General features: G+C 41.0%; 1 protein-coding gene across 1 annotated transcript in view; it reads right to left on the bottom strand.

The window, feature by feature from the left end:
• The window catches only part of RALGAPA1 (Ral GTPase activating protein catalytic subunit alpha 1), a gene marked incomplete in the record, with an annotated part of 246,933 nt that overhangs the window by 174,321 nt on the left and 58,552 nt on the right, over window positions 1-14,060 (bottom strand). Inside the window, 4 exon segments of the mRNA XM_034768622.1 lie at window positions 583-820; window positions 2,785-2,914; window positions 4,929-5,077; window positions 13,208-13,345. Coding sequence (XP_034624513.1) covers window positions 583-820; window positions 2,785-2,914; window positions 4,929-5,077; window positions 13,208-13,345 — 655 coding nt within the window.

Below are 14,060 nucleotides of genomic sequence, written 5' to 3'. Positions count from 1 at the left end.
TCAAAGTAATTTTGACAAAACTGGCCTTCAAGGCTTACACCTCAACTGAAACAAAACAAGGTGGGCCCAAAACCTGAACTCTCATAGTCAGTGGCAAAGTACTAGCCCAGACTACAACTTTAATCAATATTCCAATAACATGTTTACTTTAAAAAATTTAGAAAAAGTGAATAATGTTAGCAGTGGGTTTACAATCTAGTTAAGGTTTACTAGAAATCTATCAAATATTACTAGAAAATGGACATAATTCCCCCTCTTATTACTAATCAGAAATTAATGGTTATGACTGATGTTTACAGTTAACTAAATTAAACTGACACAAAGAGAAAGGAATACCACTCCACAATATGTAATTATAGGCTTAATCCAGCAAATATTTAAGCTGTTTGCAGGATTGGGTCCTATGCTAGGATGTAGTGGTTTTTAATTTACAAAGTATAATCTACAAAAAAACGGAAGTTGTCCCATTTCAGTAGACAGACACAGCTAATTAGACATATATTAGGGCCTGCCTCCCTCTTCCCCCTGCCCCTTCCAAGACTCAATTTATATAATTAAATTATATAATACAGGATGTCTTACCTTTGCCTTTGTGCTTTTTCTGTTTCTGCTCACTCAATTTATCCAGTGGTAAGTCACTGAGGTCCAGGCTGTATAGGTTTCTAGCTAATACTTTTGTTAGCGTCTCCATAGTCAGTGACCACTCAGTGGCCAGCTCTTCCCAATATGTCAGTGATGACATTACAGACAGCAAATCATCCCAAAGCTCTCGAGAGATGTACACGTTTAGATTTGCTTTGATCCAGGCTACTATAAGAGTCTAAAAGAGTAAGTAATTTAAGTGACAATAGTTGGCTTGTTAACATAAGGCAACAGAAGAGTATTCAAGCATCAGACTTTACTGTCTGAAACAAAAATAGAATTTCCATATAGTGTTCACAACACGCGCACACAACACACACACACCCTCTCTATCTCACACAAATCTTACATGAATTTCCATGTGATGATTAAGCCTTTTTGTTTTCACTCACAGTTGTGTGGTGTGTTAGGTCATTTAGCTGTGGGAACAAATTGGTTTGATTTATAAAAGATTTCTTCAGATCTTAACATAGTTTAGTTTGGATTACATCCCATGCATTTTGTTTCTTCTCTTTTTTTAAAAGCATCTGGAGATTCTCCAGACCCCAGAGAAGCCATCAAAAGAGCAACTTGGGCTATCTACTTTGAATGACTCTACTGCTGGCCCATCCCCATGGAACAATGTGTTTTCTGCACAGGTAGGGCAACCACTACAAGGGGAAAAGGGTGGGGCTGCAGTTTTCCAGCTAAGCACATTGCAAAAGGAGAGAGACTACTTAAGAAGGGCGTTGCTCTGAAGCAAGTGGGGCCTGACCATTGCCAGATGAAAACAGGATATGCAGGAAAGAAGCCATGAGGGACTTTGCCCTGCTGGAAATGCTGGCAATCCTTGGATGCACAGAAGGGATGAGATCAGACTAAAGGGTATTTTCCCAAAGATCTGTAACTCTCAAGTGCTTTAACAATAACATGATTGCAGTTCAGAAACTCCTTTATAGAGCCTGTATTCCTTGTTTTCTTGCCATGTTGTCCCCAACATGGTCTTCTAGCTTAACCCGAGTGCCCACAGCATCAGTGAAACTCTGGGAAAGCATATGTAAGTTAGTGGGAGGCTCAGGAGGTCTGAGGCATTTGGTTTAAGGGTCTAGGCTGGCTGAACAGCAGAGTCCCATGTCCTAATCCCAGCCTCATGTCCCCATCCCCGAGCCCCCAACCTGGCCCTCCCCACTGTCCTTCGGGGCCAGTCCCTGGAGCCCTAACCGGCCTCTTTCCCTCCCCAGTCCGTCTCCAATCACCTGCTTTTGCCACATCCTGGCCTCCTACCGTCTCCCCAGGGCTGCTATCTGGAGTCTCATTGGTCCCCCCCCCCACTACCCAGAGCCTTCCTGCCCCTCTACTGTCCCAGCCCCCAGAAGGGCATTGTACCTCTAGCTAAGCATAGATTCCAACAGCTTCATCTCCTCAATCCAAGCTCAAAAGTACTCACACACATTCACACCTTGCTTTGCGGCCCAGATCCCAGCCCACAACCATTCTTCTCCCCCGTGGCCCATTTCTGTTATTTGGCTCAATTGGTGGGTACGGCGGAATGTTTGGAGGGGTGAGGGGGAAGAGTAGCAATGCCAGATGCCTCAGGCCAGCCTCGTGCATACCGTTTTCAGACAAGGGAAATAAGGTCACCTTACTCTCTGGGCAGGGTGGGCATCGAGCTGGCAGGCAAATGGGGGTATGGGGAGGGGAGCTGGACCTTGACAAAAAATAATTACCCCCAACTTAGAGAAATAGTTGTCAGCACGTTGTTATATATAGTAATGCTATTATTAGATGCAACTAGCCCTTTAACATGCAGTGGTCCCAATATGTAGGCAATATGCTTATTAAAAATTCTAGTCTCAGATGACAAAAGAGATGGTGCGTGATGTAATATTTTTTAATTGGACCAACTTCTGTTGGTGAGAGAGACAAACTTTTGAACTTACACACAGCTCTTCTTCTGTCCTGAAACCATGTAAGCTCAAAAGCTTGTCTCTCTCACCAACTGAAGTTGGTCCCATAAAAGATATTACATCGCCCACCTTGTCTCTAATACTCTGGGACCGACATGGCTACAATACCACTGCAGATGACAAACATGTCAACTGCTTTTGTTGCAACCAGCCTCATAGCCAAAGTTACTCTCTCATTAAATTTATATTTACTTGCCTGAAAAAGAGGTCCTGCAAGTCTTCCTGCTAAAGTGGAGTTCTTTCTTCCTTGATACTGCAGGAAAGCCTGGGATGGCATCTTCAGCACAGATTCTGTGACCCTGAGCAGCACAAGTAACATCTGCTCCCTGCAAAGCAATATTAAATCAAATTACTTTTTCAGTACATATTTGGGCCGTGACACGTAATAAATTATCATTGTCTATGTTTCTCCCCTTACACAAACATTTTTTAAAAAACACAAAGTGTAAGGGTCAGAAACAGCTCAACATCAGTCTATTTTTAAAAAGTCTATCACTCCTGCCCCTTATTGCCAGTCTCTCTCCATTGCCACAACAAGGAACCCCTGCCAGATTCCTTTTCATGTGTCATATAAGGCTTTCTACCTGCTCTCTCAAGGAAGCATGGCTCTCAGGAGTCCCAAATGGCAGCAAAGTTATTTTTAGTTAGATCACTATTTCTGATCCTAACCTACACTTAAAAAAAAAAAAAAAAAAAAAAAAGCACCAAGTGAGAGTATTTGGCAGGGGACTGGTGTCATAACAGAAGATGACTTTTCTAAACATACTCTACCAGATCTAAAGAGGATGGCAGGGAAGAAGTGTCTTCACAGTTACAACTGAATAATGTTGGTTGAAGGCTTGTTTAAAGTTATATGACGCCTGTGAAGGCGTTACATTTAAAATTATCTATTGGAGTTTGCTAGCGATTCCCATTTTACTCCCAAGTCTCCACTGGATAGCTGAGAACCAAATCTGACTACTTTTGTTTTTCCATATATGGATACATAGTGATGGTAGCCCTACTTATGAAGAACCCAGGAGACATCAATAAGGGACAATGAAATTTAAATTACAATGAAAGAAGTTGGAAATTTAAAGATTTGCTGTTGTTCTCTGCTGCAGCAGACCATGGTGGCATTCTACTATTCCATTAGAACAAGACAGGGGTGGGGAGAGAGAGAGAGAGAGAGACTGACAGACTGACTACAGAAATGGCTCAGCTTTGGAGCTTGGTTTTGCCCCATGTACCTGGTTTGTTAGAAAAAAAAAATAAGCTGGTTAAAGTGCGGATGGACTTTTGCATTAAAAAAATCCTGAAGCCAGAATAAAGTTGCAGACAAGGACCATTATAGACCTTTAAACATTAAATTACTGAACTTGTATACATCCACTACCTTCATGCTAGCCCTACTCCAACACAGATCTCTGAAAAGAATCTTCCTATTGTTTTCCTAGGTAAGTGGACAAGTACCCCCAGGTCACAGAGAGCGGGACAAAGGAGAACAAAAACAAGTCTATGCTCCTTTCCCCCACAAAAACAAACGGAAGTGGTCACAGGTAATACAAACACCTTACCATCATGGGAGATGAAGGGGGGGAGGGAGAATACCCACAAACAGGAAGGGGGTTGAATGCCCATTCTACCAAACATCCTTCCTCCAAAAGTGGTAGAGCTTGGCTTCCCCAGCTCTTGGCTCTCAAGCACTATTTCCCCCAATGGGGAAGTGAGTAGTACTGAATCCAGCTTTTAGTAGGGTTGAGGCCACGAAACGGGATGGCTATATACACTGCCCCCACCTTCCCAAAAGCTGATAAGACTGGCCCTGGCCTTGGAATAGAAGCCCTCAGTGGCCATACAGATTATCTGCTTCTCCTTCCTCCCCACATCCCAAATGAACATTCAGCACTGGCTACTCAGAAAAGGTTCCTGTCTAGGACCTTTTCAGTAGCTCTGGAGTAAGGACGATTGCAGCTGCTTATCTTTGCCTCACAGCTCCTCTCACCATCACTGATGCTGTCTTCTAGTGCTGAGGGTATCTATTTCTATCCTTTCCACTAAGCAGTCCAGCTAGGATGGAGGTGTCCACATGTGCCTGTTGTAATAGTTATCTAGGTTTATTTAAAGGGTTTTGCAGGAGGAAGGCAGGAGATGGTCCATGTGTACTTTATACCACCAACTCCAGCAAAATGATACTTTAAAGTAAACCTAGATACGCATCAGTCTTAAAACAGTGACTCGTTGAGAGAAATTGACTCACTTAGTAGAACCCATCCCATTGGACTTCCTGGGTATTAAAAAGTTTTAAATATTGGTCCAGTTCATTAAAAAATCTTAAAGATAAAAGCATAAGCTTTTTACCAAGTCTTCTTGTCCATTGTTACTTGCACCACCATGTGACGGTAGATATTAAGAATGCGTTTACACATATCAGTGTGCTCATCCAAAAGAGTTTTAATTTCATTTGAAGGCTCAAGAAGAAATATATTTGAAGAGTTTATTATAAAAACCTATAAACAAAAGAAGTGGCAATTAAAATTATTAGCCTGAGAAGCTAGCCAGTTTTAGCTCTGATTAAAACAACTCAACAGATAACCGTAGAAAAGAAAAGTAGTGATATAAATTTTCATAGGTACATCTCTTGTTTACCCTGCTTTAATGAGTGTCAAATTCAAGAATAAAATTGATTTAAGTTTCAGTTTAGCAGAAGAGAAAATTTTTCACATTTTCTATAAAACATTTGTACAAATTTCTTCAGATATATTATACGGAGAATTACTCAAGGCTGTGTTAAAACTGGAGAACATCCAACAGCATAAACCCACTGCTGTCCTCTGTAACACTGCAACCACACAGCAATATTTGATAAAACCATGATAGCGTATCTATATACACAGAGTGTGCCTGACAATGATGGTGGAATTTGTATATTTTGGGACTTGAGTTTTTATCCCACTGCGTATAGCACTGCTTGCTAAGAGTAGGGTATTTGGGATATTTACCAAAGAGGCTGCCCTCACACTTAGCACCATTCTGGGAGTTTTGTATAGCTAGCTCACGATTCCAACACTCCAGTCCATACTATCAGAGTTAGCCATGTACAGTTACCTTCAATTCTGTAAGGGAATGGATATCAAACAAGTCTTGCTTAGCATTAATAAAGAACAAAACAGCAATGGGGACAATTTAGAAGAACAAAGAAAGGTGATCGCAATCTTTGAAGCATTATTTATGGGACAATGCTCCAAGATGAGCAGTCTGTTGTGCTTAGATCCTGGTCACCATACTTGCCCAAACTGAGTGCCAATTTTGAGACTTGGTCCAGTCTCTTGAGTGGTGATAGGACTGCGCTGAGAATCTAAAATGAGTGGCTGAAAATCTTTCAGATAAAGACACACCTTTCATTCTTTCTGTATGCAACTTAGCCTAACATGACAGCTAGACTCTCTCAGTGAGCAGAAGAATAGCTATACGCATTGTGGAGAGTGACCACAAGTAAAGATTAAAGCCCACTGGAAACATACATGTGCAAATTTCTTGTAAAGGCTACTGCATTCAGGGTAAGCAATGAAATATATACAATCCTAGAGAGGCCTCTTATTACTAATAAGCATTCCTCTAAGGTAAGTAGTATTTGTAAATAAGGCTTTCCAGCTGCAATGGATCTACTGATGGAACTCAACTGCCCATTCTCCATCTACTAGACAAAGCACCAAGCAAATCAACCAGAAAGGGTACTAAATCTACTGTGTTGTAAGCCTTTGTTGATCACAAATGTGACGTCCTGGATATTTACTTTAGCTGGCCTGCCAAAGTGCATTATGTATGGTGTTTCAGGAACTCTGGCTTGTACCAGCTGGGATACTATTTTTACCATGCACACCAAATGTTAATAGAGTGCAACCACAGGGATTCTTGAGATCCTGCCTATTCTTTGCTTCCTGATTAATGAAATTATATCTGGATTATCCCAAGAGCAAGACACTGCTTTAAATACTGCCTCCAAAAGAGTAGAATATGCCTCATGAGGCTGAAGGGCGATGAGACGCCTTTTGAAATGTTATGATATTGTCAGAGTATGTCCCAATGCCATTTTGGGATGCTGTGGTTTATACAACACTATATGACAAAACGGGGAGGTTTTCCAACAGACAGGCAGAATAATTTGAAGACAAAGTTAATACATCTCAGCAGCCTCCAATTCCTGATAGACAGGAGACCACGTGAGGAAAGCTAACTTAATGCAAAGTGTTTTCTGCCAATACAGCAGCAAATGGGAGAGAAGAGAAAATAATCAAGTTTCAATAGCAGTAGGCTACAAACTGAGCTGTGCATTATCTGACTTTGAATATCTACCTCTTGGATATGGATAATGCTCAAACTGATTAAGTATGGGAGTACCTTTTATGTATTTATTATTACAGCAACTATAATTTTTGATGAATTTATCTGATTCAAATTCGAAGAGACAAAATATTTCAGGTATCAATGTTTTTATTTCTCATTCTTTAGGAAACCATGAAACATAGTATATTGTAAAATACAGCTTTTAATAAACAATCACACCCTGACTTGGGATCTGAAAATAATATAGTTTGTTAAGATTGACTGTACATTTGGATAGTGTCTGAGTTATTGCACGGAGGAAGACATTAGGTTTAGGGCCTGATCAAGTGCTCATTTAAGTCAACGGGAGTTTTTCCCATTGATTTCAACAGGCATTGAAACAGGTCATTGGGGACAGTGTGACTAAGGAAGAGTAGAGTAGGATAACAGGTAGGACAAGGACAACGTGGAGGTTAAAGGAACCACTACTAGAATGAAAGATTCCAGAGTGAGGTTGGTGGAAGGTGACCACTACATTAATACTCCAAAGTAAGTTCTCACTCTTCCTTTTTCATGGTGGGAGTAGAGGCCTCAAATATTTGCCTCAGAAGTTAAGCCTGGCTTTCTGATTTGCATCTCTTGGCCTATACACTCATGAAGTCATTAGTTATATATCTGCAGTTTTACTCTCGTCTGCTTTGGGTATCTGTAGCTCAATATTTAGTCCTTTGCCAGCTTTTTCCTCTTCACGTTTTTAGAAGGAGGTCTGGTAATTTTCCTTTTCTGTTCCACTGAAATGCAAGCAGCTGCAACGGAAGGGGGCTCTCAGCACCTTATAGACTCGGCATGGCAGCTGTGCCTTCCTGGTCTGTTGAAGAAGCAGAACAGAGATTAGTTATATTTAGCAGCAGGCATTTATTCCTGTTGCAGGACTGGAATGCTGCTGTGTGCTGGACTTGTTAAGGTCTGTCTCAGGAAGTCACTGGTAAAATACTATGTATTCTTTAGAATGTGCGCCATTAGTTTCAGAAATGTCTATTCTTGATTAGTGCTTTTAGAAGCAATAGTAGGAACTGAAGAATAATCATATACATACTTTTCCAAAATTCCTAATGTTTTTTATATGTTTGTGCCCTTGAATGTTGTCTTTATTATAAGGAGAAAGAACATAGGTGAATATCTGTACTAAATATTTGTCCTTCTCCTGAGTGCCAATGAAGAATTCTGGGCTTCATGTACCAATTACTTTATTACTGCTTGGGACTTTGGTTCCCAATAAAACATAATGCCTTAAATCAATCTGGTGTTCTGTTTGGCTTTAATAAATTTAAATAAGAGACAGTTAAATGGGTATGATTGCTATTTCTCTCCTTATGAAATCAGCTATACTGATAACTAGCTTATAGAAAAAAAGCAGTTTGGTTGCAAAGGCAGCAGGAATGGGAGTTTGACTATGCCACATTAACGTGGGGGGTTTTGGGCAGAGAACGAAGCAACACCAGAAATATTATAGGCTCTATTTGCAGCTTTGTTCATCTCTGGGAAATGGTAAGCATACTTTTTTACTGGCAGCTATCATTGTCCTTATAACATCAGCATCTTGCAATGCTGACTCAGTAAACCCCCTTCTATTTTCAAGCACACACCAGAAATAAGATTCAGTAAATGTAGAGAGAGCACAATACCTTGCATGAACATCTGCCTCTCTTGATTGCTCTGGTTTGTCTCCTCTGCCAGCTGTACTTCATGTGGTAAGACGCATTGTTGGGGACTCAAAGCATATTCACTTTACTCATTTGTCGCGGTGGCTCTGATAAACTGAGGAGGCTTGATCAGTGGCCTGGCCTGGCCCAAGAATAATGTACATCACATCAAAAAAAGGGCAGGTTATTCGTGCTGAACCAATGCTATTGTTGTCATCTCCGGACTTACTATACCAGAGGCTTTAATGTTCTCCCAACAATGCTTGGCATTTCATCCAATCCATAGTTTAGCTAATCTGACACCTTGTTGTAAATTTCCTTATTGTTGTCAAAGAGAACTCAATATGAATGGAGTCATCACTTCAGATCCTGCTTGTAGAAGCACAGAAATGTAGTGCTGGAAGGGACCTTGAGAGGGCACCTAGTCGATCCTGCTGCATTGAAGCAGGACCAAGTAAACCCAGACCATTCCTGAGAGGTGTCTGTCCAACCTGTTCTTAAAAACCTCCAATGATGGATTCCATACAACCTCCCTTGGAAGCCTATTCCTGAGCTTAATTACCCTTATAGTTGGAAAGTGTTTCCTAATACACCTCTACCTCGATATAACGCAGTCCTCGGGAGCCAAAAAATCTTACCACATTATAGGTGAAATCGCGTTATATCGAACTTCCTTTAATCCACCGGGGTGTGCAGTCCCACCCCCCCGGAGAAACGTCTTACCGTGCTATATCCGGTCGCATTATATTGGGGTAGAGGTGTATCTAACATAAACCTCCCTTGCTTCAGATTAAGCCCATTACTTCTTGTCCTAGCTTCGGCAGACACAGAACAACTGATCACTGTCCCTCAACATCTCTGAAGACTTATCAAGTCCCCCCTTCAATCTTCTTTTCTCAAGACTAAACATGCCACTTTTTTTTTTTTTTTAAACCTTTCCTCATATGTCAGATTTTCTAAACCTTTTACCATTTTTGTTGCTCTCCTCTGGACTCTCTCCAGCTTATCCTCACCTTTCCTAAAGTGTGGCACCCAGAACTGGACACAGTATTCCAGCTGAGTCCTCACAAATGCCAAGTAGAAAGGGGAAATTAACTCCTGTGTCTGGCATATGACATTCCTGTTAATAGACCCCAGAATGATATTAGCCTTTATTTGCAACTCCATCACATTGTTGATTCATTCAATTTGTGATCCACTATGACCCCCAAGTCCTTTACAGCACCATTACCACCTAGCTAGTTCTTTCCCATTTTGTGCTTTATTAATTTGTATTACTGTAGCACCTACATGCTTTATGGGCCATGACCCTCCTGCAGCATTGCAAGAGGAAAGGGGGTGACCACAGGAACCCTTCAGTGGCCACTGGCAGAGAACCCCTGGCCCCATACTGTAACTTACATCAGGGCTCACACACTCATTGCCCCAACACACTATTGTCAAAACAGCTCTCTCAAAGGTGTCATCTAAGGTATCATATGTAAACTGGCAACACACTGGTTCTGAAAATCATTGTGTGATGTATGCACGGATTGTATACAAAGAGTTGTAGATGTGTGCTGGAAATAGGATTTTAAAATGCATTTGGGAGGCACAGAATGAACCCAGACAAAAATGTGCATTTACTTATGTGACCTGTTTGGTTACAGGCAAAAGGACAACAGAAATACATTTACACGTATAGTAAACAGACATCAAGCTAAACAAGAGGGGAAGACCACCATTTAACAACCACGCCGGGGGACAGAATCTGCACCCCAAGAAACCTTTCTGAGAAGGACAATGGACTTTGAAGTACTATAAAGGGGAGCAAAGAGACAGTTTAGTTACCCTTCACCTAAGGGTTGATAGGGTATAGCACCCGTTGTGCCTATTAAAGCCGATCCTCTTGGCCTGAAAGGCAAGAGTGGTGGAAACTTCACTGTAAGCAAGAAACTTGTTTACACAAAGATTGTAACTTGCTGAAATTAAGTTTTAGTCACTACAAAGTGTTTTGTTTCCTTTGTAACCACACTTGTCTTCTATTCCTATTCAGGAGGGAGGGATAACTCAGAGGTTTGAGTATTGGCCTGCTAAACCCAGGGTTGAGAGTTCAATCCTTGAGGGGGCCACTTAGGGTTCTAGGGCAAAATCAGTACTTGGTCCTGCTAGTGAAGGCAGGGGGCTGGACTCAATGACCTTTCAGGGTCCCTTCCAGTTTTATGAGATAAGTATATTATATAATATATTTAGTATTAGTAGTAGTACTACTTCAATCTGTTCTTTTTTAATAAACTCAGTTTTTTAATAAAAACAAGAATATCTCTGTGTGGTGTATTAAACTGGAAGGTGAGTCCTCAGCAAGCAATACAGGCTGGCGTGTACATTTTCACTTTGGAGGCAGTGAACTTAATTTCTGTGAATGTCCAGTGAGGAGGGACTGGACACTCCAGAGAAACATCTCTGGGTAACTCAGGAGTTGGGATTCATGGATTGTTATCTGCAAGGCAAGATTTGGATTAACAGAGTCCTGAAGAGTTTGGTGGCAAGGCAGACAAGCTAATGTCTCAGGGAGCTCATACATGGTTTGGGAGCAGCACAAAAAAAAAGCACCCCTCACTTGCTGAGGCTGAGAGAAGTTACACAGGGGCTCACAATTCTGGGTACCCCAAGCAGGAGGTCACACATCTGTCTATACATTCTATATTACAGGAACAGTTTTCCTTAAAATCCTCTTGGGTGTCTTTATTAACTATTTGTACTACCATGGTATCCAGAAGCTCGAGACATAGACCAAGACCCCCAATCGCACTAGGCATTGTATAAACAGTGACCCATGTTAAAGGTTAATGGAGTGAGGGAGGAGCAAATGCACATCTCTGCTGCTGCTACTACTGTTTGGTTTGATTCTGCCAAAGAAGTGCATAGGGTAAAACAATAAAAGCTATCTTCATGCCAGAAAAGCCTAGCCTGCTATGTACTAAGGCCATGTCTACACTACAGCTGTTACAGCAGTACAGCTATGGCACTGCAGCTGTGCCACAGTAGCATCATAGTGTAGATACTTTCTACAGCAATGTAAGGGGTGTTTTGTCAATGTACCTTTCCAAGAGGTGGTAGCTAGGTTGAAAGAAGAATGCTACCATTGACCTTGCCATGTTTACACTGAAAGGATTAGGATCAACCTAACTATGGGAGTCAAGGTGCAAAAAATGCCTTCAGTGATATCAATTTAATTTTTAAGTGCAGACCAGGCCTGAGTATCTGTGTGGACCCTGTTGCCACACTCTATTCCTATTTCGAAGAGGGGTAGCTCTTGGGAACTGTTAATGAATGGCAGCAAGGTCTAACCAGATAATTTGCATAGATAAGCCCTATGAGACTTGCAGTCTCCTCCCTGCAAAGCGTCCCAGTAACAACTAAGATCAGCAGCCTGTATGTCTACTAGGGAGAAAGATCAGTTCTCCCCATTCCCTAGTATGTCACATAAGCAGAGACTCATTAGACTCAGCTAACTCTTATCGCCTACTTCAAAAACTTATGCTCCATTTGCCTGATGAGTTCAGGAAAGCTCAAGAATTTTTTCTTTCAACTTAAAGAGGGTTGGGGTTTTTTGCTCAACAACTAAAAAAAAAGGCCTGTAAGCATGCTCAGTGGACATCTAAGTGCCCAATACTGCTAAGACTTGTGCTCATAAATGACTTTATACACCTGAATAATCCCATGGTGAGACCCAAATGTACACTGAACACGCTAAAAAAAAATAAAAAAAAAAAAAAAAAAATCTCCAGTGTCTTATAATACAAGAACAAGGCATTTTGCTCAAAATGGCCAAAATAATTGACCTCTGTGCTGAGACCAGTTATAGAAAATCTCAACTCCAAAAGCAGAATTTTCAGGAAGTTATGAATAAATTAAAAATATAAAGGCTATATAAACAACGCTAGTTAAATCTTTACTACAGCATTTGCAACTTACAACAATAGTATTGAATAAGTTATTTCTATTTAAAATGCACCCATGCAAAGTTCCAAAAATCCTTGTATTTGATAAACACCTAATTACATTTTAAAATGTAATTAAACTGTTAATATAATATGAATAAAATAAGTATGGAACAAAGATCTAATAAGCGTTTATCTCCAACTATAACATTAAGCCACCACATGCGTTCTAATATAGATAAAATTTCATAAAGTAAACAGGACAGCACTCATTAATTCATACAAACAATCTACTAGTGTGGATTAGTTTAGATCATTTTTTCTGTACCTGTAGAATGGAATACACTTTCTGATGTAGTAATGAAGGTATGAAATAAAGATTGTTTTCACTGTGTGAGCCAACAGTAGTAAATGCAGTCCTGTACACTATATGTTAGTGATGTCAAAAATGGAGAAAGAATGCAGGAAGTCAATAAGAACACAGTAAACTATCATTATAGCTTTATTATCCATCCTCTTAATTAAATCTACAATCATTTAGCAAAGCTGAGATGTTATGGAACAGCAGGAGACTCATTCTGTAATCATGTTCCGTTTTATCCATTAACATTTTATTTACACAATATTAAAGAAAACACATTAAACAGGAGAGAATAAAATTGAGGGGGGGAAAGAGTGCATTCTGTACCTGTAACACTGATTGTACTCCGGCTCGTATATTTTGCTCAGCGACATCTATTTCCGATATTTTATGAGAAGCATCTTGGTGGCAGCCATTTCTTGTCCAACTTGAATTTTGAACATGACCAGAGTTTGTCATTTTTTCCTGAAGCATAAAAATATTTTGTTTCTTAAACTCCCAGAGGAAAAAAAAAACAAAACAAAAAATTGGTTTTTGCCCTCCCCTCCCTTTTTTTTTAATTTATTAAAGTAAAAAGAGAAAATATGAGCTGAAAATGACTCCTAAAAGAGCAGCCTGCCTCCCAGAGACTGGGAAATGGAAGAAGAAGGTGTATGTCCAGGCATCTTAAAAAAAGGATACAATGTAAAAGTCACAGAACAAATATTCAAAATAATAGGGGGAAATTACCATATATACTCGATCATAAGCCGGTTCATTTATAAGCTGACCCCCCCCCCCGATAGATAAGTATTTATGGAAAAGGTTTATGACCCATTCATAAACTGACCCTATAATTCAGGGGTCAGCAAACTTTGGCTCCCGGGCCATCAGGATAAGCCGCTGGCAGGCCGAGATGGTTTGTTTATCTCGAGCGTCCACAGGCACGGAGGTAAATCTAAGTAAACTAAGTGTCCCGGCGCGCCAGCTGCTTACCCTGACGGGGCGGGACAGCAACTGTTGGGGAAATTTGGGGGGGGGGGGAAGTGGAAGAGGGAGAAGCTGGGGGTCAGGGGAGTAACCCCTGTAACCACCCCCAACATACCCCCCCCCCCGCCCAGGCCCCCCACCCCCCCCCCCTCCCCCCCCCTCCCACCCTCGCTGGGGGGGGCCCGGGGCAGACCCCTCCCCCCCCCGGCGC

The sequence above is a fragment of the Trachemys scripta genome, chromosome 4 (assembly GCF_013100865.1).
Source record: "Trachemys scripta elegans isolate TJP31775 chromosome 4, CAS_Tse_1.0, whole genome shotgun sequence".
In the NCBI taxonomy this organism is placed as follows: domain Eukaryota; kingdom Metazoa; phylum Chordata; order Testudines; family Emydidae; genus Trachemys; species Trachemys scripta.
The sequence above is the reverse complement of the archived record's forward strand: the minus strand, read 5'-3'. Positions and strand labels throughout refer to the sequence as shown.